Source organism: Panthera leo, chromosome E1 (assembly GCF_018350215.1).
Source record: "Panthera leo isolate Ple1 chromosome E1, P.leo_Ple1_pat1.1, whole genome shotgun sequence".
Classification (NCBI taxonomy): Eukaryota; Metazoa; Chordata; class Mammalia; order Carnivora; family Felidae; genus Panthera; species Panthera leo.
Genome location: NC_056692.1, coordinates 18,593,333 through 18,620,521, shown reverse-complemented (window position 1 = coordinate 18,620,521; position 27,189 = coordinate 18,593,333). Strand labels below are relative to the sequence as shown.

The window sequence follows — 27,189 nt, the reverse complement described above, 5'->3', positions numbered from 1 at the left end:
TCAAACTTTGGTCTCTTATTAGCCATGTGACCTTGAGCTATTAGTTCCTGAACCTCACTAAGCCTCAGTTTCCTCAAATGTAAAATGGGGTTGATAACAGTTTCTACATTATAACGTTGCTGAAAGGAGGCAATAAGTTAACACAAGTAGGGGCACTTGGGTGGCTCAGTTGGTTGAGCCTGACTCTTGATTTCAGCTCAGGTCATGACCCCAGGGTCGTGCAATCGAGCCCTGCATTGGGCTGCAAGCTGAGTGTGGAGCCTGCTTAAGATTCTCTCCCTCCCTCCTTCTCTCTCTCTCCCCCTCTGCTCCTCTCCCCTGCTCACACTCTAAGTAAATAAATATAAATAAATAAATAATTTAAAAACTCTAAAAAAAAGTTAACATAAGTAAAGCACAGAACGTGTGCAATAAATGTTAGCTGCTATTATTATTTCTATCTATCTTTATCTATTAATGCCAGGCACTGCATAAAGCACTGGCATTACAGAGGTGAAAACATGGCCCCTTTTCTGCATTAGATTATGCTCTAAGGAGGGGAGGCCATTTTCATGTGGTCTGATACAAGGTACAAGGGAGGTGAAGACAGGTGCTGCTGGAGGGCAGAGGTGGGGAGCCCAGACAGAGGCCTGGAGGAGAAATAGGGGACTCCAGAGACTGCATCTAAGAGTAGGCAAGTCTTGAGAGATAGGCACAAGTTAGGCGATGGATGGGCATTCCTGGAGGAGGACACTGCCTGAGTCAAGGCCAGAAGCACAAGAGGAAGGAGCCTCCGGATGGAGGACGCAACACGCCTTCTAAAATCTTACACATGTACAAGCAGCTCCTGGGTGCCAGGCCACTTTTGAGCTGAGAAGCTGACAACGTTGATAATAATAAATAACAGCAACAATAAAACAAATACTTACTGAGTGTTCACTATGCGCCAGGCAGCACAGCTAAATGTTTTGCATGCATTTTCATTTAATTCTCACAATAACCCAGTGAGGGAGGACCTATTATTTATCCTCGGTGTACAGATGAGGAAGTTTATCCTGAAGGAGGGTGACAAGGAAGTCCTGGAGACTCTCAAGCAGTGGTGGGGGGGATGTGGTCAGCAATGGTCGGGAGACAGTTGAGGATCGGCAGATTCTCTGGGACGTATCTGCATCCTGCAGTATCAGGCCTGGTGCGCAGAGCCCCCAGGAGTCAGGATGTGTGGTCCACGGCCAGCGGGGTCCTTCTGAGCTGGGCCAGCCCTGGGGGGGTGGTGCTCTTCCTGTTCCGCCTCTGAACCCCCGCCCACCCACAACCCTCAGAACAAGCAAGCACAAGCTTGACCTGCCCATGGGGTGACCAGCCCTGGGAAACAGTGTGATTGTAAATATTTACTGGATGTTTGTTTAATGTCAACTCCCCTTCCCACTCCACAAGGAAAAGGTTTTTGTCTATTTTGTTCACCACTCACATCCTGGGCCAAGCCCAGTGCCTGATTGATGCAAAAGGCTCAAAGTACTTGGCTGAATGAATGAACGAGTATCTTCCTAGCAATCTGGCCCCAGGGTATCTGCCAGCTTTGTGGAGATGGTTTCAGCCTCTAAAGTAAAATATTCACACATCCCCTGCCTCCTTCCCAAAAGGAAGGAGAGCGATCATATGAGTAAGAGCAGCAGACAGACCAGAGGGCTCAGTCCCACACGAGAACTGATCTGTGCGTGGGCCCAAGGGGTGGGTACATTCACTCAGTATAGGGAAGCAAGAGCAGCGCCTGCCCATGGGGACGTGGGCTCTCATTTACTCACTCAAGTTCATAGTTTTTTCAGTATCTACCATGGCCACTCTTCTAGACTCTACAGGTAGAGCAATGAACAAGAGAGGGAATGCCCAGCCCCAACAGAAAGGCAAGAAGTAGATGTACTCTGTCACGTCAGGAGCTAATAAGAATTCTGAAGAAAAATAAAGACAGAGGTAAAGGAAGAAGAGAGAGGGACAAGATGGAGGTGTGGGAAGGGTGCCATCTACACGGCATGGTCAGGAAGGGCTACTCCAAGGAAGTGAATAGACACCTGGATGAAGGGAAGGACCCAGTCATGGGATGATTTGTGGGAGGAGTATTCTAAGCAGAGGGGAAAGCGAGTGCAAAGGCCCTGAGGTAGGAACCGTCTTGGTGAAGTTTGGAAAACAGCAAGAATTCCAGAGGGACCAGAAGAGTGGCAAAGGATGCAAGCCTCACTGGAGTGGCTAGAGGATGAGGAGGTATAGTGAGACCTTACAGTGGTTTGGCTACAGAGGAAAGCAAGAAAACAAGGTGGTAGCTGGGGGACTTATTTGGCTAGCTGGTCAGTTATTTCTCTGAGACGGGAACCATTATAGCCTGTTGGTCATTGCTGAAAATGATCCAGCAGACAGGAAGACACCAATGATACAGAAGAAGGGGGTCAGAGTTTTCAGGAGGAAAGTCCTTGAGCAACTGACAGGGAACAGGATTCAGTGCTCAAGCCCTGAAATTGACAACGACTGCCAGGTCTTGAAAGGTAAGGAGCTGCCTGTTGCTGGGAGCATTCAGTTTACACAAGAAGTGCGAGAGCGAGTAGGAGGGCTTATAGGTCTGTGCACCCCCAGCACCTACCACAGCGCCTGGCACAGACCGGGTGCTCGCTACTTGTTTGAGGCGTGAGGAAATGGACAATGCTGTCAAGGGGAGAGCCAAGCATAAGATGACCGGAGACGACCTAATCAGAAAGTCTCCAGACCCACAAAACACGACATACCTGGAAACTGTGCAGCACGGCGACGTTGATCTCAATGACAGCCCGGTCCTTCCAGAGTGAGGCCAGCTTGTGTGTTTCCAGGCCCATCCTTCTGCCCACTTCCTGCGGAGGCAGAGCGATAGGGTGAGCTGGTGCCCGGGACTCCTCCTGCACAAGCCCACGTCCACGGTTGGCCCCGCCGGACGGGCCTCATTACCTCCAGGATGTTGTAGCGCTGAACGTCACAGAAGTCCCGGACCCCGATCTCCGTGCCCATGTACCAGCCATTGAAGGGGCACCCTGGGAACTCCAGGCCACCCACCTCGAGCAGCATGTTGGCCACGGCAGGCAGGGCATACCACTTTAGCTCCAGTTCACGGAACCACTCATACCTGGCAGGGAGGCAGAGCCAGTGAGAACTGAGGCCTGTGCTTCTGCCCATCCTCACCACCACCCCCACCAGCACACAAAAAAGTCTTCAGAGAAAGACTCAACTAAGAAAACTCCTTTCCGAGTGTTGTTCTCTGAGTTTATGCAACCTGGAGAGGTGAACTGGGCACAGTAGGTATGAGTCATTAATTAAGCATTCATTTACTCATCCGTTCATGCAAACATATATTGAAGCAACACGTGTGTGACAGGCACCATGCTAAACACTGAGAGCCCAACATAACATAGCAGTTAAGGACTCCAGTGTCAGAAAGCCCAGGTTCAGGTTCTGCCTTACTGCTTACCAGCTGTGTGACCTTGGGGTGTTATTTAGCCTCTCCGAGCCTCAGTAACCCCACCAGTAAAATAGAGACAACAGCATCCCATTCATGGGATTACTGTGAAGATAACATTATCACTCATTTGGAAATTCATTTATTTCAGAAATATTTATAATTGAACACCTACCATGTACCAGGCACCCTTCCAGGTGTTAGGGATCTACGGCTGAACAAGAAAGGCAAGATCCCCATTCTCAAAGACCTTACAGGCTACAGTCTAGACTCTAGATGATACACAAGTAAACAGACAAATAAACAGAAAAACAAAAGGAAGGTGATGTGGTAGATGGAGGGTGAGGGTATCTGCTCTTGATAGAGTGTTCAGGATAGGCTTCTCAGAGGGGGTGACATTCTGGAAATATCTCATTGTCAAGAAGAAATGAATCCTTTAACTTTCTGAGGAAAAGGCATGTCAGGCAGAGGGAACAGCAAATGCAAAGGCCCTGAGGTGAGATTGACTTCAGTATATTCAAGAGACAAAAAGAAGAGTATATAGCTCAATGCCGGCCACATAGTGAGTCCCAAATATATGGAGGTATTTTTGTGATTATGAGAGCTGCCCAGAGCCGGGACTGCTCCAGAAGTCACCATAGCCCTATACTTTCACCACAGTTAGATGAGGGCCAGCTAAGAGAGTTGGCAGGAAGCAAGAGGCCTGGGCTGCTCAGTGTGAGGATATTAGAGCCTTTTGGGGGTCCTTCTCCCAAGGTCACTGCTTCCCAAGTTCTTAGGGCCCCATCCGTCTAAGCCTCTGCTTCTCCCTCATTATCAACATATCCTCATAAATCTGAGGCCCAAGACCCAAGTCCATGGTTGCTTCACAAGCGTTGACGAGGCATGGCTTGAAAGCCAGCCCTTCTGGACACCAGCTGCTGCTGGCTGGGCTTTAGGGGAGTGGGAGGGGGGCCTGAGGATTGGGATCTCCCTAAGGAAAAGAATGGAGCATACATGTTAACATAAACCCTCAGCACCCATAACATACACCCTGCTTACTTGGGATGTTCCATGGGCACCTCGAGCACGAGGTCAGGCGGGATTTCAAAGAGCTCAGGGTCTCCGCCATCAGCCTGCAGGACCAGAGGCACCACATCAAAGCGGCCGTACTTGGGCTTCCAGCCCAGGTCGATGCACAGCTGGGGGCAAGACAGGCCCGGTGAGTCTACACACCCAGACCCCTCGGCCCCTCTGGCTCCACTCTGTCGGCCACCAAGGCTGGATCCCATACCTGGGTGAACTCCACGCTGGCAGGGTCCCCCAGGATGGTGCCATCAGGCATCTGGTAGCCAGCATACCGGATGAGCTGAGCGTTCCAGATCCGGAAGTCATGCTTCCCATCACTCCGCTGGGGGAACACGGTGATGGCCGACCTTCCCAAGACAAAGACAGCGCCATTTACCCCTCGGCTTTGGTAGGCGCTCCCAGCCAGCCTCCACAGTGCTCCCCCTGCCTCCTGTCTTCCCACTCCCCAAGGCTCTGCACCTGACCTGGTCGAACCAAACTCCTCTCACTGCCTCTGTGCAACCCGCCCCCCTTCCTGACATACCCTCTCCCTTGTTCTCCTCCCACCTCTGCCCCTTCCTTCAAGACCAATACAGGGACCACGTCTCCGGGGAGCATTCCCCATCCCTCAGGCAGGGTTAGCTCTCCCAGCCTCCTCCCTGGCTGCACCACATTTCTCTTGCAGTCTAGTTAGTTGGATGTTTGTCTAGTACCAGGGACAGTGGGCTGGAGCAGTGTCCTAGGTCTTAGTCACCTCTGCATTGCCCCCACCCCACTGCCATGTCTAGTCGTGGGTTGGGTCCCCATTACGTGGGCGCTGAGTGTTTGCTGAACAGAAAAATGAATGAATGGCCGAATGAGCCATCCAGTCCTTGTGGCCTTGACCTCTTTGGTTGGAGAAGGTTGAATAGGAGAAGGTAAGGGCAGGAGGGGCTACTGATGAAGAGTGATTCTCCTGGCTCTAAGAAAAACGACACACTAGAGCCTTGAGCTGCAAAGCCAACCTCTCATCCCTTCTAAAAAGTGGAAAGCCTGACCAAGCAGTGAAGAAGTGGCTGCTTAAAGATCCCCCCATCCCTTCCAAATGGTTTCAAGTCGGAAGGAAACCAAGGTCATGGGCTGGTGAGGGGGGCTAAGCTCATGGAGGCTACTCTCACTACTGGGGCTCGACAAAGAAGCCTGAGTCTTTCTCCTTTCTCTATCTCCCTGGTTTCTCCTGGAGCCAGAGATACCTGCCCTAAACCCATCTGTGTCCTTTGGCTCAGACTCGGGGTGGGGGGGTAGGGTGGGCCCTAGCCATACCCCTGGGAAAGGTGCACCCACCTGATGTTGCCATTGTTGGTAGCATAACGCACGTGTCTGCAGATGTGCTCGAACATTTCCTGGGCAGTGGAACAGCTCCGGGCATCGAAGACCTGCACACAGCCCACCCAGCCCACACCATCAAAGACTGTGAGGACAGAGGCCTCGGGGTTGATCAGAAGCTAAGTTAATGAGGGAAGGGGGGAATGGTCCAAAACCCCCACCACCCAAACCCCAAGCGGAGGAGAACGTTCTCCTCTCTGCATTGACACCTCCCATCTCAGGGCTGCCCCAACCTGAGGGGCCCAGGCAACCCTTCTTGGAAGACGCCATCAAAACCCTATCACAGCCCTAGCCTAGTGCCTTGATAACATCAGCACATTTCATTAAGTTTTATTTAATTTTGAGATAGAGATAGAGAGCAATGAGTGGGGGAGGGCCAGAGAGAAAGGGAGAAAGAGAGAATCCCAAGCAGGTTCTGCATTGTCAGCACAGAGCCCGACATGGGGCTCGATCCCATGAACCCTGAGATCCTGAGCTGAAATCAAGAGTCGGACGCTTAACCAACTGACCCACCAGGTGCCCCAACATCAGCCCATTTTTTACAGGGCTCTCAGCACATTTTATTTCAGCCAGCATTGGTTTCACCGGTATTTCTCATCAATTTCTCTGTCCAAGCACTTCCTATATTGTCCAGCAATAAATGATCCCCCCCACGTAAAGATGCCTATGAGGCTAGGATAAAGAAAATGTTTTCTAGGAGCCAAGGATTCAAACAGTCGAGGTTGACAACCTCTGTTGTGGCACCAGGGCCTCAACAGTAATAAGAACAAGGTTGTTGGTTTTACGTCTGTGTGAGAAAAGGCCAGCTAGAAATCCTGTGTTGAAACCACATTCTAGACTTCGAGGGGGGAGCCCTACGAGTCCCCATCTCACGGTCACAAATGTGAAGAGAAAACCAGAGTGGGGAGTCTCGGGCACAGCTCCACCCGGCTGTTCAGAGCCACCTGCTGGGGGCCTGCCCACCACCCAGGTCCTCTCCCGCTCAGGTCTAAGGACGCCCACCTGTAGGTTGGACCACTGGATCCTCCCGATGCAGCGGGGGGCATTGCGCCAAGCCTGCTTGGTGGCGAAGATGAGCTCATCTCCCGTCAGCTGATAGGTTCCTGTTGTTTCTATCTCCTTTGTTACTGCTTCCACCCTGGCCAGATGTTCCTCTATTTTTGCTCTGGGGGACAGGAAGACATCAGGAAGATCAACAATGAGATGGCCTTAGATGGAGACTAATTCCAGCCACAGAAGCAGGAACTGAACTAGGACACCAGGAGGGCAAGATGGCCCTCACAGAGGCTGTTCCCTCAGGGCCAGTTTCACAAGTGTGTGACACCGGCCCCCAGCTTGGAAGGGCCCCCCGCTTGGCTTAATGCTCTGCTGTCACGGTCTCGAAATTCTCAGTCAGTGTGAACAGGGAGCCCACGTTTTCATTTCTCCCCTGGGTCCTGCCAGTTACATGGCTGGTCCTGATTCTGTGGGCACCCTAGTTGTTTCCAGGCGCTTTTTCTCCAATTACATTCACCTCAACTTGGCAAGTATCACCCAGGAGTGCAAAATCCTTCTCAGATGCCTGCAACACCCGGGGAAGTACTCACCAAGCCACAGCCACACCCTGCCTCTTGGCCACCATCCTGTGACCAGGAGAGGAGCAGCCCGTGCGACGGCAGCTCCCGTGTGCCGAGTACTCATTATGAGCAGGGCACTGGGTGAAGCCACTCACAGCTGGGGTCTCACCGAGTCTCTGGGGGAGGCATTTTTGTGTCCGTTTTGTAGCGTGGGGTAGGAAGGCTCCAGTGCTACTTAACAGTAGCAGCCCAGAAACGCAAGTGTGATAAACAGCAAAGTCAGGACTCAGAAGCAGGTTGCCCTGATGCCAAGCCCAGGCCCTTAACCTTCCACCCTCCACCCTAGGGGGGAATTGCAAGTGCAAAGCGCTGAGGGCCTGCCCACGCTTCCCTGGACCGCGCTGGGCTCTCAGGACTCAGCCTGCAGGGCCCCAGGGCCTACTCAGGGAGGAGCCCTCCGCAGCCCCGTCCAACAGCACAGGCTCCTTACAGTGTGTCGTTTCTCAACCCCCACACTGTTCAGCCAGCAATTCCAGGAGAGATTTCCAAACTGTTCCTTCCCTCCCCTCCCAGGCTGCAAAAATATCCCCCAGGGAGGGATTCAGTCAGAAAGGCTTTGAAACACATACACACACACATACGCACAGCAACCTTGAGATTTCCAATCAACACCAAAGACTATTTGAAATGGCACCAAACAAAGCTATTTAAGGAATGAACTGCTGATTAAGGACAGTGGACAACTCAGAACAAAATGGCCTTTCTGTGGATGAAGAGTGTCTTGACAACTCTTGCTTGATTAAAGAACAAAAGCTCAAAGGCAAAACATTTGGGGCTCCTTATCTTCAAGGATACTCCTGGCATTAAGGACCTGCTGGGTGAGGTTAAGGCTGCCACAATGGAAGCCCTCCCTCCCCAGCAAAGCATCTGGTGAGACTCGTAGATACATCCAAGCACGGAAACAGTAGCCATCTCCAGGACACCCATGCCTGGAGCACCCTGCGTGGTGTTACTATGGGACTATGTAAGAAAGGATGATTTTTTCACATTTTTGTCTGATCCCCTTCAAGTTTCATATTCTATCACCGTTTTCATACAGTCCCATTTCTGAGGCACTCCAGATGCTATGATGCCTATTCGTCCCGAAAAAAGAGTCTAGCTTTTGGCATAAGCCAACGGATTTGAACAGAACGTTCAGCAAGTTACCATTTCTAACTATACTCCTTCATTCACAAGCAAGACCTAACTCGCCAGCTGTCTGTGCCTCTGGCTGCACAGAAGTTGGGACCTTCAAGGTCAAAGAGCTGGAGGCTACAACATAGGTTAAAAGCAGAGGCTCTGATGCCAAGCTGCCTGGGTTCAAACCCCAGCTGCGGGACTGCCGAACATCTGACTTCAAGCAAATTATTTCACCCAGGGGCTTCAGTTTCCTTGTCTGTAGAATGGGGAGGGTAATAATGATACTTATTTCATAGAGTTGTGGTGAGCATTACTTAGAAGGCACTTATGCAAGGCCCAGAACATACTTAGTGCTCAGTAAATGTTAGTGTTGAGACCGTGGCCCCATGAGGCCCATCAGGAGAATTCCCAGACTCTGAAAGGCTCATTAGTCATTGACAGAGCTGACAGCCCAAGGATCTTGAGCCTTTATGAGCCTGGTCACAAAGCACTTCTACAGAGGTGTGGTTGCACGGCACACACAGCAGGCAACCCCCAACAGATTTCTCAATCCAGTTATTAGAATAGCCGGAGGAGCTTCTAAAGAACAGAGATGTCTTCCTCCTCCGCACTTCCTGAGATCCCGATGCCCTTGGCCCAGCGTACCCTGACATCAGGACTTTGCAAAGTCCTCAGGTGACTCGATGCACAGCCAGGGTTGAGGATCAGAGACCCCGGAAAGTAAGGGCCCTTTGCATAAACTCAAGGCCCCCTCCAGCTCAGACACTGTAGGGTCATAGTAGAGGGGACACGGCATCACCGGGAACCACTCTTTCCACCATGGGGGTCCCAGGCGCACTTCTAGGACTCACTTCATGCAGCAAAGTGCCGCGTGACGTATACCATAAAAGCCACACTCCCCTCCCAGCCCATAAAACAGCAAGTGCCTTCCCTCAGTCATTCTTGTCTTACGACCCCTTTGTGTATTTCATTTTAAAGTTGTAAGTGGGCCTAAGTTGATAATCGTATATTTCATGAGACCCAGGAATACAGAGTTCAGTGCGAAGAGCATGACTAGCTCTCTCCAGGTCAAATGGCATGGACTCCAGCTGGGACTGGGCTTCCCTGTTCACACCCGCTGGAGGTAGGCTGGACCAGGTGGTCTCGAAAGTCCTTTCTATCCGAGACACTTCATAATGAAAAGGAACTTGGCACAAACTTAAAGGCTCGCAACAATCTTCTGAGCCAGGTTCTAATCTCACCACACTTTTACCGATGAGGAAGTTGACTCACAGAGAGGGTAAACAGATTTCCCGAGGGTACAGGACTGGTTGGCTACTGGTGCAGCCAGGATTCAAACCCAAACGGTACACTCCGTCACTTTCCTACACCTATGCTTTCAACCACTACTGCTAGTTGTCTTTTTCTTTCTTTCTTTTTTTTTACGTTTATTTATTTTTGAGAGACAGAGACAGAGTGCCAGCAGGGGAGGGGCAAAGAGAGAGGGAAACACAGAATCCGAAGCAGGCTCCAGGTTCTGAGCTGTCAGCACAGAGCCCGATGCGGGGCTCAAACCCATGAACCACAAGATCATGACCTGAGACGAAGTCGGACGCTCAACCGACGGAGCCACGCAGACGCCCCAACTATGTGTCTTTTTCTTATGATTATGAGAACCTACTCTGGGGTCTTTCCCCTTGGAGAACTATCCTTTAGCCCCGGGCTCACTGTGAATCTGGGAAGGAAAAGGGCCTGGGGTCAGAGGGAAATGATTAGAGACGGAGGAGCTCAGGGGAAGGGGGAGGCAGCAACCCTGCCCAAGTGAGACTTACTCTTTGAAGGAGCTGTAATACTGGTTGACAAATTCGATAGCTTGAGGTAGAAGCTCGTCTGGGGGGGTAGGCTTGTCCCTGGGTCCTCTGGTCAAACTTTTGGGGTTCATGATGGCTCCCAGACAAGACTTAGACCTGCAAGCAAGATCCTGGAAAGAGAGAAGCAGGTGGTAAGGGGGCTGCTTGGCCCCTTGGGAAGGTGTTGACACAAGTCCTCCTTCAGGGCCATCTCTCCTGGCCGTTTCCTTCCACTCCAGCTGCTCCAGCTCCTTGTTGCCCCTCTCCACCCCTGTGGCACCTCCTCCTTGGGGTCCACCAAGCTTTCTCCCCACTCACATCTCCTTTCCTCTACTGGCTCACCCAAGTGGGTGTGAGCTGGGGTTATTCCCACCACCTTGGGCTCAGTCTCTGGCTCTGCTCCCCAGCCAGACTCAGACTTGGCAAAGTCAACAGCTCGATCCCTGGGACATGTCAACTACCTTCTCATTTAAAGAGGCTGATACGGTTCCTGGGTACACACTATTAGTATTCAGCCAAAATGAATTGCAAGGAGAGGATATAAATCCTAAAGTCAGAGGATGGCACAGAAAAAATACTGGAAAGAAGTACACCTAAATGTTAACTGTGGTAATTTCTGGCAGGTATAGAAAATCATTCTGTTTTCATGGTCTTGGAATTTTCAATTCTTTTCCACTTTACAATCAGAGTGCGTTCTTTTTTTTTTTTTTTTTTTTAATAATGTTTATTTTGGGGGCACCTGGTGGCTCAGTCAGTTAAGTGTCCGGCTTTGGCTCAAGTCATGATGTCACGGTTCATGAGTTCAAGCCCTGCGTCGGACTCTGTGCTGATGGCTCGGTGCCTGGAGCTTGCTTTGGATTCTGTGTCTCCCTCTCTATCTGTTCCTCTCCCGCTTGCACTCTTCTCACTCGCGTTCTCTCTCTCAAAATAAATAAAGATTAAAAAAATGGTTTTTTTAATTAAAAAAAATAATGCTTATTTTTGAGAGAGAGCAAGCATGTGATCTGGGGAGGGGCAGAGAGAGAAAGGGACAGAGGATCAGAAGCAGGCTCTATGATGTCAGAAGAGCCCGATGCGGGGCTCAAACTCACGCACCATGAGATCATGACCTGAGCCAAAGTCCGACGCTTAACCAACTGAGCCACCCAGGCACTCCCAGAATGCATTCTATAGTTAGAATAAGACACTTAGCAGAAGAAGCCTTAAAGGCACTTACTCCCAACTACTCACTAGATGCTTGAACCCCTCTCCAATCTCCCTATCAAATAGCACTTGAATCCTTCCAGTGACAGCGATCTCACTATCTCCTGATGTAGTTCAGTTCAGTTTTGGACAGTTCTATTAGAAAATTCTCTCTGATTAAAAAAAAAAGAGAGAGAGAGAGAGAAAGAAAAAAGAAAGAAAGGTCCCCAATACTGCATTGTCTAAGAAAGATTGAGTTTCTTTCTGTAATCATTGATCTCACCTTCAGATTACCCATTACCCATTAGGGGGATTAATAGGGAGTGGGCATCATTTACTTCTTCTGTTATTTGTGAAGAACACTGGTTTCTGTTCCCAGCACCCTGTGCCCAAGCAGATGACTGTCTGGTTTGCCCAGGAGGATGTCCATTTGAGCTAATAAGGGCCCTAACGGCTTCACAAGCTTGGGACAAGGGTCATTCTCCCTGAGCCCCAGACCTCTCACCCCTTTGGCCTTGTGGTGAAGTGTGTCTTGGAAAGTCATCCCACTGCCCCAGTTTTTGATCCTCACGTGCCGTGGGCAGGCCGACGGGGGCATATCCAGCTTCCCCAGGGATTCTGGAACTGTCTAAGGGGGGGAAAACACCAAGGATTTACAAACGCCTTCACTCCAGGACCCCACAGGTCTCCCCTGAGCCCTACTCTGGCTTGGAGCGGGGAACCATGATTGGGGACACAGGTCAGGATGTCGGTCTGTGTCCCTCCTCCTTTCCCAGCAGCTTGGCCACCTGGGCCAGTGCCTGCTAAGAGCTCCAGGTGCCTGGGCCACTGGCCAGGCTTCTCTCCTCACCCAGGACCCTGCCAAACGCTCCCTCAGAGGAACTGCAACAGGAGGGATTAAGGTTAGCTGTAAGGGAGACTACGGTCACAGCCAATACTGCAGAGAACAGAAATCTCAGCACAAGGAAGAATGGACCACTGCCTCCCGTGCAGGCATTTAAGACTATGGAAACCATCTTCTCTCCTACCTCTCGCCCATTTCTCTGCCCACCTCTCTGGAACGCTGAGGTCCAAAGCTCTTAGGAAAGATGGAATCTGTGGGCTAGAGGCTGGGCGCTGGGACTGAGGCTCAGCTGCTGAGCTTGCTTTATGTTGGGGTGTCCTACCCCTGGCTCCATGAATGGCCTCCTCTCATCCGTGCCTGTCAGCCCGCACAGGCAAATCATCTGGGGGCCATAGCATCACAGGGGCCACTACGCCCGCTCTCCCAAGGCCCTTCCTCACCCCCACCCATGCCCCTGGGGGTCCCCACGCACTGCCCAGGCCCTAGCTTCCACCAGGCTGCTCCTCCTGCATCTGCCTACGCAAGGGAGGAAGGGGGCTTCCCACACCCGTATGACTCACTGACCTTTACTGTCCCCGTGAGGGACTGGGGGGGCTCATTCCGGTGTTTGCTGAGGCTGTGACACTTGGGGTCATCCTGTGTCACTAGACTGCAAAAGAAAATAACCATCATGAGGTAGAGCATCTCAGGACAAAGAGCGATCTTGGAGTCCCCTCTGCCAACCCCTCATTTGATGGAGGGGGAACCGAGGCCCAGACGGTAGGAGTGAATGTCACAGCTGCCGGTCGAGAAGGATGTGTGTATGTGGTGGGAAAGGCAGCCAGCCAGACAGACCCGATCTCCCCACCAACACCACCCTCCCTCCTCCTCTTCTTTTCTTGCCTCCCCCCACCCACCCACCCACAAAGCCAAAAAGACAAGAGAGGAGCTGAGTCAAAGCTAGCTGCCCAAATGACCCACAGAAGCTCTGGGTCCACAGATGCCCCTCCCAAAGCCAGGTACAAATATAGTCATCCTATGAGTGCACAGAGAATGGCTCCTTCAGGCCCGCCCTCCCAGGCCAGCAGCACTGCCCACTACCCACTTGTTTAAGCTTTTTTATTTCAAGCCCTCGATATATCTTGGTTTCGTTATTTATCCTAAATTTGTATTAGGGGGAATGTTAAGCATATGCACGTAGAAGGGATGGTGTAATAAATCCCCACGGGCCCCTCGCCCAGATTCAGCCCCACTTCAACAAGTATCACCCCATGGCCAATCTTGTTTGAACTCTATTCTCCCAGCCTCTGCTATCATTTCAAAGCAAATATGGGACATCACATCATTCGTAAATATCTCAGTAAGTGTATCTGGAAGTCAAGGACTCTTAAAAAATATAGTGCTGGGCGCCTGGGTGGCTCAGTCGGTTAAGCGGCCGACTTCGGCTCAGGTCATGATCTCGCGGTCCGTGAGTTCGAGCCCCGTGTCGGGCTCTGTGCTGACAGCTCAGAGCCTGGAGCCTGTTTCGGATTCTGTGTCTCCCTCTCTCTGACCCTCACCCGTTCATGCTCTGTCTCTCTCTGTCTCAAAAATAAATAAACGTTAAAAAAAAATTTTTTTTTTTTTAAAATATATATTGCTTATATTTATTTTAAAACAGGAGATGTAAAGAACTTTGCCTGTCCTTTGAAGAGGAAAAAGCCCTAACAGTCTGAAATCACTCAGAAGCCACTGCCCCGGGGCACCTGGGTGGCTCAGTCGGTTAAATGTCTGACTCTTGATTTCGGCTCAGGTCATGATCTCATGGTTTGTGAGATGGAGCCCCGAGTCCGGTTCTGCACTGACAGCATGGAGCCTGCCTGGGATTCTCTCTCTCTGCCCCTCCCCCGCTTGCGTGCTCTCTCTCAAAATAAATAAATAAACTTAAGGGGAAAAAAAAAGGCAAAGAAACCACTGCCTCTGGTTTGGGATTTCAGGTTCGCTTTTCTGGCGAATGCTACAGAGAAAAGAAAGCCTGTGACCTCCCCAGGCCCCTTACAGGTGAGCACCCCCCAACAGTCATACCCCACACGTGCCTCCTCCTGGGACGAATCACATTATAGGGGGGTTTCAGTACGAAAGCTGTGTTCCATGTTCTTCTGGGTATTTTCTGGGGCGGGCATGCGTGTGCACACACATCCAAGGGGAAAGGAAGTTAGAAAGTATTTCAAAGGTCTCTCATTTTCCACTTTATACGTATTTGTAATGTTGGCATGTGAAGAATGAGCATGTATTACTTTAGTTATTGGGAAAAGTAATGACTATATATTTAAATTAACATTATATGATCAACTACATACATTATATAGTAGTTACCTGATTTATAACTATGAAGAGATGGTTTCCTTTTACGAGAACATAAATACGTATCAGGAAGCAACTTCTATCTAAATCAAGTGACCCAACAGGCTTTCCGTGCGACCTGCTATCATCACTCCTCTGATGCGGACTGGCGGGCCCCACCAGAAAAAAGCCAGAATAGGGTAATCTGTGCATTTGGAACAGGTGAGCCATGGCTGAACAATCTTCAGAGGGCTCCTTAAATCGGAAGAGTTTTTAGGCTGGGGTTCTCAGTGAGGCAATGACTTACTGCTCTTAATCTTTCGCGGTCACCTCTAACTCCAACCTCCACCCTGCTTGTTCTTGCTTCCTGTCACTTACTTGTGGCCATAGGACTGGAGGATTTGAGAAGTAACGTTTAGATGGAAAAACAATGTCTTTGTACACTGCACATAACTACTGCCACCAAATATGAAAAACCACCTGAACATCTACTATACAGGTGGTCCAGATGACCTCATTGCCTATGGTTGGATAATTAGGTTGTGTCCAGTTTCTGCACTATTATAAATAATGCCTCACACTACTGTATACATGGTCTGATGGTGATGATGATGATGATGATGATGATGATGTGTGTGTGTGTGTGTGTGTGTGTGTGTGTACAAGCACAAAAAAACACCTGGGGGAAATGCCAGTAATAACAGTGATGACAGTCTCACTGAGATGATGACACTCTCAATTTTCCTTTATAGGCTTCTGCATTTTCCAACTTTTACTGTGTGACCATCAATTCCTTCATAAATTAGGAATCTTTTTATTTTAATTTAAAAGGCGAATAAGCAAAGCTAGGCACAGGTACCTAGCTACCTTCTGCCCCAGGTAGCTAGCTAATTTCTTTGGGCTAGCTGCTGGGAGCCAGGGTGGCCGTAAGTCAGGTGAGCATACTAAGGATCTGGATACTTATTGCCAAATTACTACACAGTCCATCCAGACACTCCTGAATTTGGCTAAACCCACAGCTATGCTCAGTACCGTCTGGTCCTTCATGGGAGCAGCAGACCCTTGAAGAGCCTGCCGTCAGGAGTGCTGGAGTGTGGTGCTTAGACCTGGACCTATCCACAAGCGCCGGGGTGACTGCGGATGGCTGAGGTCAGAGCAGCAGTTTGTAGCTTGTTTGGGGTAACGGGGGTCATGATTTCCCTTGCAGTTACCACTCCTGCCCACCGCCCACCGCTGCACGCACGGGGGTGGGGGGTGGGCGGCGGCGGAGGGACGCTCTGGGAAACGGGTCTGATTTGTAAAACAAGAACCTCTTTGCTCTCTTAATCATATCCGTCCTAGTGTGCAGCAGCCCCAGCGCTGAAACATCTACAAAGGTCCCAAGCGCGGAAACATCCACAATTCCGACTCCAGCCCGCATAGACGCCTCTCGTGGGTGCGCGCGGGGCTTCTGTGGGTCGTCTGCGGCTACTAAACCGCAACCTCTTTTGTGTTCTCAACGAGAAAACACTTTACATCCTCGTCGGCATCCTACGGAGCCAACGTCCCAACCCTCAAACTCTCACGGAAAACCGAGGCTGTGAGCGGGCCGGGGCCGCGCCCGGGCTCGAGCCGGGTCCCGGCGCGGAGCCGCCCGCCACCCTCCCAGGGCGGACCCGGCCCGGCGGGGGGTACCTGGCTCGGCGGGGACCGAAGGCGGGCTGCGGCCGCAGGATCCTGCGGAGGAGCCGGCAGAGCCGGGGCCGGGCGGCCTCACACGCGGCGCCCAGCCCCTCGCGCATGGCCCCGGCGCGGGCGCAGCTCTGAGGGCGCCCCGCTCCGCCCCGCCCCGGCCCCTTTATGGCCGCGACCCCGCAGCCCCCGCCCCAGGGCGGAGCGAGCCGGAGGCCGGCCCAGCCCGTGTTTCGCCCCGCGCGGGGCCCGGGGCCCGGGGACCGGGCGGGGGTCGCCGGCGCCTCCGTTCTCGGTTCTCCGGCCGTGGCCCCTGGCGCCCTACACCCACCCGGCGTCCGCAGGGAAGTCGGCCTTCTGCTGGACGCCACTGGACTTTCTTCGGGCCAGGAGCCTGGACATGCACGGCCGGCCTCGGGTTGGTTTATCCCTCATGAAACAGTGTATGTTATCGTAACGATTCCCACCATCTGGCGCTTTATGGTTTAGAAAGCAAACTTTCCTGTCTGTTATTTCATCTATCCCTTACCTAATCCAGTCGAGAAGACAGTTCTATATGGTTTCCTCTTTATTGAGAAGGAAGCTGGGGGCTCAGAGAGGTTGAGGATCTTGCCCTAGAGCACACAGCAGCCTCAGGCCACGGCCTAAGCTCCCTTAACTCACAAGGCTGTCGCAAAGAAGGGCTATTTCTCTTTGGCGAGTTCTGTGTGATTCCAGGAAGGGAAGCCAAAGGAAGCGCAGGGCGGGGGGTGACACCGTGAGAGACAGGGTGGGCGGCTGGTGGTGGAGAAGCCCCCTCAGGTCCCCTCCAGGGGCCTGGTCCTTGCTACCTGAAAGTCGCAGTGCCTCCTGACTTTCCTCCATCTGTGAGTGGCTCCCTACATTGGAAGCAGGGTAACTTCTAGGGTCCAGACAGGGACAGGACAGTAGCCCTCAACCTCAGGGAACAGGGGGCCCTCCTGCATGTAGGACAGTGTATTTAATCCCAAAGCCAAATTAAAGTGGAATGAAAGAGGGTACCTATTTTTTCTGAGCCCACCTAGCAACACTGAGCTCAACTTTGTTCCAAATTCCATGTATTTTCACCTAGGTGTTCCCACAGTTGCCTTTCTCTCTCTCTCTCTCCGTGTCTCTCTCTCTCCCCCCCCCCCCCCCACACACACCCCACACACACAGGCACACATGCGCACGTGCAGGCACCGTGCTCACTTCCTAATCGTTTGTTTACATAAAATATAGAATCATTAGTCACCTATAATGGGTTCTTGGTCTCATTACATCTGAATGGATTTGAAAATTGCTTTTTAAAATCAAAATACATTAATTGGCTCCCGTTGCCTTCAGGATAAAATCCCCTTTGTACAGCCGCTTCCTCTTACAGGAACATCCTCCCCATCCCCCCTCAGTGTAGGCTAGCTGTCCAGCTGGGCCTACCTCCTCCCCAAAGCCTTCTCCCACCCCACTCCTGCCCACGCGACGGCCAGACCAGGCCCCCTCCAGTCTCCCCAGAAGAGATCCTAGTGCACCTACCTTGTCCTATAACCTGCTGTCTACCTCTCTGCCAGCCCCACCTCTGCCCTAATATATAAAGCGCTTTAACATCCCATTCTGCATGTATCCCTCCCAGAACTAGTAAGACACCATTTCCCCATTCCTTCCTCCCAGAACTAGTAAGACATCATTTCCCCATTCCTTCCTTGACAGCAGGAACTCTTCTCTTGGTCCCTTTCTTGGCCCATAGTAGGCCCGTAAGGAGAGTCCATAGAGTGTAGAGGTTATGATTTGGGGCTTGGTTCAAACCTCAGCTCTATGACTTCCCAGATGCTGACCTTGAGTAAGTCACCCAACCTTGTAAAATAAGGGTAATAATAGTTCCTGCCTCAACACTGACACCATAATTAGGACTTTATAAACATTGCTATTTTTAGATGCTGTGTATGCGGTTACTAAATGGCTCAATTTGTTGCTTATTTAATTGATAAACAGAAGGGCTTCACTGACATCTCCAAAACGCCCCAGCACAGAGCCAGGTAGGTAGCCCTCAGCAAATCGCTGTTTGTGGACTAGGACATGCCCAGGCCCGAGTGGCGGCTCAGGGTAGGGGTTATGAGCCAGACTGCTGGGTTTGACTGCTGGCTCTATCATTTTCCAGCTCTGAGATCTTAAAAATTACTTAAGGGGTGCTTGGGTGGCTCAGTCGGTTGAGCATCCGACTTCGGTTCAGGTCGTGATCTCGCGGTTTGTGAGTTCGAGCCCCACACCGGGCTCTGCGCTGATAACACAGAGCCCGCTTGGGATCTTCTGACCCCCTCTTTCTCTGCCCCTTCCCTGCTTGCGTGCGCGCGCTCTCTCTCTCTCTCTCTCTCTCTCTCTCTCTCTTAAAAATAAATAAATCTTAAAAAACTTTACTTAAACCTCCTAGGCTCTCGTGTCCTCATGGCTACAGTGGGAGGATAACGAACGCTCCTTCCTTGTGAAGTGTTAAGAGGGTTAAATGAATTAAATGTGATATTTTCTCTCCATCGCCTCTGATACCTATGTCAGTACTTCCATCAGCTCACCCCGGCTTAAAAAGATGAGTAAAGTGAGCTAGTTTGCCTCAAGTCAACCTACAACTCAGGTTTCCTGAGTGGTCCCAAAACACCAATCAGGACTAACTGTCAGTGCTATTAGAAGGTGTGGGATCTGGGGCTCAAGGCAGTAGGCCACACTGATGGACTAGGAGAGGAGGGGCATTCAGGATGATCTCAAAAGATGGGGGGTGGATTGGGGTCATATGGAACAGCCACAGTCAAGCGTCAGCGTGATGCCAGGCCATGGGGAGCCACTGTAGACTCTAGAGCAGAAGCAGGGCTTGCTAGAAGTCATGGAGTAAGAGGGGTTGGAGCTGGGGTGGTGAGAGGGGGGTGCTGCAGCTGGGACTGAAGAGAAGGAAGGGACACATGATTTGGTGACCTCCTGAGATCCCGGGAGGATGCTGCTGCTGTCGGTCTGCAGCATTTGAGTCTTGAAGTGCCAGGAGGACATCTAGAGGCTGTCCAACCCTGCACTCTCATCTCTCGGTCTCTTGGCCACCACAGCGCAGACTGCCTGGTTTCCAATTTGCTCTCCTCCAGTTCAACCACACCCCACACGGGGACTGTCTTGTTCAAGAGCCTGCAGCGGCTCCCTGCCTCTCCTATGGCAGCCCCCAACACAGTCATGCTGGCTTCTGTCTGAATCTTTGCCCACGCTACCCACTTCCTGCAATGTCTTCGCTACTTGTCTTGACCTCCCCACATTCTACCCTCTCTGCGAGTCCGCCGAGCCCGCCGAGCCCACCTCACTTCTGCGAAGCCCTTGGAGGGGACCCTGTTCAACATTGCTCGACCTCGTCCTAGCTGCCATCCGCGATAACAGAGACAACCACAACAGATGCCATTTACGGAGCATTTCCTCTCTGCCAGGCACGGGGCTGAGTTGAAAACTCATTTCATGCTTACCACGACCCCAGGGGATAAGCAACACTACCCCCTTCTTACAGGTGAGGAAATGGAGGCTCAGAGGCTAGGGGACTTGCCAAAGGCCTCAGGACTATTAAGTGGCAAAGCCACCTGCTTCTCTCCAAGCCCGTGCTCTTAACCTTGCCACTCTTCTGCGGCCTCTGGCAGGTGCACTCAAGGTTGCCATCCTGCCCACTGATGTCCACGGGAAACCTTCTCTGGGGGCTGCGGGGCTATGTGGCAGCTCCGTGTGGACTGGGGCTTTGTTCTGATTCATAAGATCATGTTAATGCAGATTAACTTGTCTTTCTACTTCCTCCAGTTCGAGGCTTTGAACTCTTCTAGCATGCTCTGGAAGCCTGTTCACTGACTGGCTGGTTGGCTGGCTAATTCTCTCAGTTCTGTCTCTGGCTTGCTTCTCGTACAGGCGGCTGGGGGTCGGGTGGGGGCGTGGGTGGGGATCAATTACCAGTCGTGTGACCTGGGGGGAGTCACTTCCCTCTTGGAGCTTCTATTTCCTCATCTGTAAAATGAGACAATGACCCACACTCCACGGAGCGGCTGTGGAGATCAGTTGAGATGCAACGCACGTGAAGTGCCCTGTATGACCCTGGCACAGAGTTACTGAGTAACTCGGGTTGCCCAATAGATGATAAGAGACCCTACCCTTAATCAAGTGTGTCTACGTATGGGCACACTGCTAAGTGTTTTATATGCACACTCTTGTGTCATCCTCAACCGGCTACGAGGTGGGTCCCACTGGTGTCTTCCTGCTGTGTCTGAGCATCAGAGAGGTTCGCTTGCCCTAGGTCACACAGCAGGTGAAGAGACAGCACGGGGCCAGGTAGTACAGCCCAGCAGAAGGCTTGGATACGGTTTGTCTAATGTCCTGCTACCCTTCAGGCTGATATTCAAAATATCTACCAGTTCGTGAAGCCTGCACACCAGAGAGAATGGGATCGAACGTCAGCTGGGATGTTGCTTGTTCTAACCACTGGGCCCCACTGCCTCTTCCTCTCAAGTCAGATATTCCATACTCCCTTCCCATATTCCTCCCCCAGAGATTCCAGAATCCTTGAGGGCCAGGATTGTGCCATGTCCCTTCCTGACATAGCGTCAGGCGCGATGAGGTGTCCACTAAACAGTGCCTGCGCTGAATTCCTACGGGGACATCTGAGACCTCCAGTGAAACGCCAGAGGCAGGGAGAGGAATTCTGAGTTGGCGCACAGGGCAGGGAATGGAAGCCCCAGGGAAGACGAGCAGCAGGTGGTAACAGGGAAGAGCTTACCCAGAGGGGGCCCAGACGGCCTTCCCCACATTGTTGTTGATGTCTGTTTCCTCAGTCAAGTTGTACTGGTGGGATTTGGCCTTGAACAGAAACTGCCAGGGACAGGCCATCTCTATGCTTTGCAAAGCAGGTCACTTATCTGGATTGAAACTCAGAGGCTCTTCACCGACGGGGCTGAGGAAGGGGAAGGAGATAGTGACAGAAGGTTAGGAAGAGTTTACGGAACTGAGCCTTCCCGATACGGTGAGTTTGCTCCGGAATCGGGACAGAAGCTGACACAAACAACCACTTCATCCATGCTTGCAATCTCCGTTCCTATTTTGAGGTTGGATCTGGGGATCCATGGACATAGATTTTAGTTCTACAAAGCCGCATGACAATCTGAAGGAGAAACACTGAATCCATAGCATAGCAATCGCAAAGCACATATACCCTGTGAGCCTCCTTCATAGGACCTGCTGGCCCGCCTGACCCTGGGGCAAGGTGGGGAGGAGCCCATGTGCACTGAAACATGGGTGCCTTTGCCTGGTCCTGCAAGGTCACTCCCAGGAGTCTAACTAGCAACTGTCATGTTACACCTGCCATTGGAGAAAGCACGGGCAGCGGAGGGGAGAGAATCATTGTTTGTGAGATCATTTGTAGAACTGTTTGTGAAAAAAATGCACTCAACCCTCAACACTGGAGATCACCTCCTTTAAAAAAAAGGGCTGGGTGGAGGGGAAGGAAAAAAAAAAAAAAGAGGTTAGAGTGGGAGAGAGCCAAAGCATAAGAGACTGTTAAAAACGGAGAACAAACTGAGGGCTGATGGGGGGTGGGAGGGAGGGCAGGGTGGGTGATGTGTATTGAGGAGGGCACCTTTTGGGATGAGCACTGGGTGTTGTATGGAAACCAATTTGACAGTAAATTTCATATATTAAAAAATAAAAATAAAAATAAAAAAAAATAAAAAATAAAAAATAAATAAATAAATAAATAAATAAATAAATAAAATAAAAATAAAAAAGGGCTGGGTGCCTGGGTGGCTCAGTTGGTTGAGCATCCAGCTTTGGTTCGGGTCATAATCTCACAGTTTGTGGGTTTGAGCCCCGCGTTGGGCTCTGGGCTGACAGCTCAGAGCCTGGAGCCTGCTTCGGATTCTGTGTCTCCCTTGCTCTCTGCCCCTACCCCACTCCTGCTCTGTCTCTCTCTGTCCCTCAAAAATGAATAAATGCTAAAAAAAAATTTTTTTTAAAGGGCAAAAAAGGGACACCTAAGTGGAGAGCCAGGTCTGGTCCAGGCTAGCCCCCAGCACGCCTTCTCAATGGCAAAACCCTCTGCGTTGGAAGGCAGTGTGGTGATGTGGCCCATGTAGGAATCTTAGAGGCCCCCAAACCTGGGTTCAAGTCCTGGGTCTACTAGTTGCATGACCTGGATTGAGTTATTTACCTGAGACTCATTTCTTCATCTGTAAAATGGGCTTAATAATACTCAACAGAATTCGTTTGCGAGGGGAGAGGCGCACATTATAAGGATTGAGTAGGATCACCTGTATAAAGATTCCTAGCAGATTTCTCCCCGCTCTCCAATCTGAATTTGCCAAAAAGGTTTTCCTGGAACTGTAGCAAATTTTGCAGGGAAAAAAATCTAAACAAGATGCCCTTTCCAAACGGCCGAACCTCACGTGGGCGTTTCTTAGATTTCCACCAGTTTATCTCTGTAGGCAGAAAATTCCCACAGTTTTCTGGACCTTCCCAAACCGGAAGAAGCAAAACTCCCTCAAAACAGTAGCTTCCCCAGAAATGAAGACAGCTCACCTCACCTCGCCGCTGGCCACGCTGCCTCAGCAGGGTACGGACAAGCACGCCGGGGAGACCTGTGCCTGAGGCCTTGGGAACCACTTCAAATTGCCCGGGCGCCTCACCGAGGGTGACTGAGAGATCTCAGACCAGCGATGCTGAGTTCTTTGGGGCCAGAAAGTCTCAGGCTCAACTGACCGCAAAGTTATGAGCACACCGGCAGCTAAGTTATATTTATACCCACCCAGTGTCATCCAGGGAGCCGTTTTTGCATAAAGGTCTGTTTTTTTTTTTGTTTCCAAAGGGAGTGTCCCCAGCTGGACATACAGTTTGCTAATTTATGACTGGGGCTCCTGGTCTGTGGGTGACCTGCTCCTGCTGTTACATCACCCTATGTGGTGCATCCTCCGTAAACCGACTGCTTCCTGGTCCCAGGTCCTTGGTGGCAGCTGATCAGCAGGGTGGGGTGGGGGTGGGGTCTGATACAGGAGTCATCGTGGAGCCAGATTTTATTTAGCTAAGCCATATTGCCTGGATTTCAGCATCTGGGTACTTTTTTTCCTCAGCAGGGAGCGCTCTGGTTAATTCCCGTCTGGCCTCTTAGTTTTCCAGTTGGTGGCAGGGGTCCAGGAAGCTGGGGAATGTTGACAGCATGGAACACACTGGAAAATGCCCAGGTTACAGAAGTCCAGTGATGCTGGATGATGCCAGTGTTCCAAACAGGTCACTGAAATATTCAGCTTGCGTTTGGGGGAAAGGAAGGGGAGTCAGTGGCACAGAGAGATCTCTCAGATGTTGGAGTCACTATGTCTCACCCTCAGAGAATAATTGGTAGAATAATTTTCTACAGGGAAAAAAAATTCCTTTTTTGTAACAGAAATTCTCTTATACGTTCTTCTGTGGAAAATTATCATTTCTTATACTTCCATTTATTTTAATACTTCCAATCCGGTATTCCTGTATGGTATGGATTGTTTCCACCATCCTGGAAATGTTTCATCATCCTAACACATCACTGTCACCCTCCATTTGTCTCCTTCCTTCCCATCCCAAATTAAATGCAGCATTATGATGGATGGAACTCGTTTAAGATAAACTGAGTCCCAAAAAAACCACGAAGAGAAGCTCAAAGATCTTTGTGGAATGGATGAATGAAAAACAGGAGTAGGCTGCAATGAGTTTCAACATGCCAAAGCCATCCTTCATTCAGGCTTTAGCAAGTTCAGTTTAGGGACACCAATCTGCTTGAGGAAAGACACTGTTTCCCTGGGCTCAGCGAGTGCAAAGCTTAGAGAAAAGAATGATGGATAATTATGGTACAGAGTGATACAGGCAGTGATGGAGGGATGGCGTGGCTGAAGTAGCTGAATCTACATTACTCAGGGATGGTTCAAAAGGGAGAGGGCACCAGGACAGGGTCTTAAGGGATGATTAGGAGTTTGCCTCACTCTAATCCCTATTCCCTGTAACTGCTTCCACATATTTGGCTATTCTTGCTGCAAATACGTGTGCTAATTCCTTTAACACCTCTAGCAGTCTCATGAGATGGGTACTACTATTTGCCATTCGTGGAATCCTCTAGAATCCCATGGACTCAGCATCAGAGCACCCGGTTGGTTTTGCCTCAGGAAATGCAGATATTCAGTTATTTGAGCTATTAAACATGTGACAGTCGGGCCTTGGATGCACGGTCACACCCAGAATGTGTGTGCGTTGCCCTTCACTTGAGGTTGGTGCCCTGGCTTGATCCCAGATGCTCCCATCCCTAGTGAAGAGGAACTCTCCTGCTTGCAGCTCCTGGGAGTGTCTCCGTGTCCTCCTTACCTTGCTGTAGGCTTTCCTGTGCAAGAGGCCTCCCTTTACATGACCCCTTGAAGTGCATGGCGTTTATGACTGTCCAGCTGCCTGGTAGACTGTCCAGACTGCCCAGTTGGCCTTCTTTGATTCCATCCCTCTGGATAGGTATGGAAGCTGATGCATCTGAAGTCTCAGCAAATCCGTGGCAGGGTCAGGACAGAACCCAGGTCTCCTGTCTCCCCAATAAATCATGAGCTGCTGGGGGTAGGCATTCTCACCACCCAGTATCCCAAACACCCACCGATCGGCACAGACTGGACCCTCGGGAGGCATTAGCTAAAAGAGTGGTGAGAGGTACCAAGCAACGGGCCTCTGGAGTGCCTGGTGCAGGGTGACAGCGGGACCATTTGTTTCCTTTCCCTGTTCCTTTGTGTTCTGCTCCCATCGCCAGCCTGAGCGTCAAGGCTGCCCCGTCACCTTGGGGCCTGCTCTAACACAGCGTGTGTCAACCCGCGGTGTTCTTGGTCCCTGGCAGGGTTCAGGTCAGCAGTCACTGCCCAACCTGAGCACCAGGCTTTGCAGACGTGGCTGCGATGGGTCTGAGAGGTCCTGGGTTTGAGGGGTGACTGGGTGACTCAGTCGGTTAAGCATCCGACTTCGGCTCAGATCATGATCCTGCGGTTCATGGGATCAAGCCCTGCGTCGGGCTCTGTGCTGATAGCTCAGAGCCTAGAGCCCGCTTTGGATTCTGTCTCCCTCTCTCTCTGCCTCTATCCTGCTCGTGCTCTGTCTCTTTCTGTCTCTCAGAAATAAATAAGCGTGAAAAAAAAATTTTTTTTTAATCTGAAAGGTCTTCGATTCGAGGGGCAGCCCCACTAGTGAGCTGCTGTGTGACCTCAGAATAGACAGCCCTCCTCTCCAGGCCTGACTTCTCACACAACCCACGGTGGCCAAGATCAAAGCGAGTGGATGAGAACCATGAAAATGCTTTGAGCTACGGAGCAAAAAGGCAGCCAAGCAAGAATGTTTGGGCCCCGCTGTGGGTCAGAGAATAACAATTCGCCTTTTGACAAAGAGCAAGTGGGGGACACAGACTCTCTCTTCCAGAGTGTTAGCACCCCATCACGAACATGAATCCCCAGTTTTCTTTCTGTCACATGGCACTCATTTATTTTTTTTTATTGGGGGAAAACTCACCAGGGGAAAAAAAACTCACCATTTTAATTATTCTCAAGTGCACATGTCCGTGGTTTTTAGCATATTCATGATCTTTAGTATAGTCATAATCACTACTATCCCAATACTTAGTCCCAACAGTAAGAAAGCGAGTGACTGTAACTGTGAGGATGGTGACACACAGAGAGGTTAAGAGATCCCCCAGGGTCACACAGCAGGAAGCCTTGGAGCTGGAACAAGCCGTGGCCCTGATCCCCTCCACCCCCCTGAGCTCATCTGCACGCAGGGTCTAGGGCTGGCTCTCTGGGCCTGCCCTTGGCCCTGCTCACCCAACGGGCCACATTCCTGGGCCTCTTCTGATGATGGATGTGGCCAGTGAATGCTGCCAAGGAGAAATCAGAGAGCACCTTGAAGAGCAGGCAGGGACAGGTGGGCCCCTGGCAAGGTGGGGGGAGGTAGAGGTTCTGAGGCCTCCACAGAGAGCACCTCCTCCTTTTATTACCAGGGCATCTGGGACACCACGCCTATAGCAAGCCCCACTGGCATTCCTCAGTCTCATCATCCTGGGACTGATTTTCCATCAAATAAAATTAATCTGCTCCTGCGCCAGGCTGTGGAGGTGCCTCAGCTCCACTGGGGCCTCGGCAGGTAGCCACGTTGAAGCTCTTTCTACAAAAATAATGCTCAGAGGGCACGGTGACCAAGCAAGGCACTTTCATGGATCAGCCACCCGATCTGCACAACAGCCCGTGAGGTGGGTGTTATTACTAGCCTAGTTTTGTAGACGGGGAAATGGAGGCCCAGCGAAGTTGAATTTGTCCAGGATCACACAGTTCGGCAGCGGCGAGGCTAAAACCCTAGAGTTCCAGCTCGCAGGCTGGAGTCCCCCTTCCACACCTCCTCCAGCCTGTCAAGCCCTGCAAAGGGGACAATCAGGACAGGGTTCCAGGGGAGCAAGCCTCCCGCACCACACCCCACTGCCTTTCTTGGACTCTTCCCCACCCCCACCCCCCCCCCCCCGCCACTGTCCTGTAATAAGAATTCCCCAGCATGAGAATTACAGCCACCACGAACCACGTAACTACAGCCAAGCCCTGAGCTTACTGCTCGTCTTAGTCAATAGCTCCAGCAGCCCTTGGCGAGGAAGGCACTATTATCTAGCCAATTTCACAAGTAGGGAAACTGAGGCACAGGAAGGTTGAGCAACCAGCCCAGTGTCACTCAGCTGATAAAAGGCAGAGCTGA

The 27,189-nt window shown here is 51.2% G+C and overlaps 1 protein-coding gene across 2 annotated transcripts in view; it reads right to left on the bottom strand.

Moving 5' to 3' along the window:
- The window catches only part of NOS2 (nitric oxide synthase 2), a 37,959-nt gene extending 16,606 nt beyond the window's left edge, over window positions 1-21,353 (bottom strand). Inside the window, exons 1-10 of one of the 2 annotated variants that reach the window (XM_042914677.1) lie at window positions 21,197-21,353; window positions 13,018-13,102; window positions 12,115-12,237; window positions 10,410-10,558; window positions 6,866-7,028; window positions 5,822-5,913; window positions 4,725-4,866; window positions 4,493-4,632; window positions 2,947-3,121; window positions 2,751-2,852 (exon numbers count right to left, since the gene is read on the bottom strand). In XM_042914677.1, the coding sequence (XP_042770611.1) occupies window positions 2,751-2,852; window positions 2,947-3,121; window positions 4,493-4,632; window positions 4,725-4,866; window positions 5,822-5,913; window positions 6,866-7,028; window positions 10,410-10,558; window positions 12,115-12,237; window positions 13,018-13,102; window positions 21,197-21,306 (1,281 nt within the window). In that variant the 5' untranslated portion in view covers window positions 21,307-21,353. Of the gene's footprint in view, window positions 1-2,750; window positions 2,853-2,946; window positions 3,122-4,492; window positions 4,633-4,724; window positions 4,867-5,821; window positions 5,914-6,865; window positions 7,029-10,409; window positions 10,559-12,114; window positions 12,238-13,017; window positions 13,103-16,428; window positions 16,548-21,196 lie in introns of those variants that run through there. The other variant, XM_042914678.1, reaches the window with a different exon arrangement.
- Window positions 21,354-27,189: the final 5,836 nt, after the last annotated feature.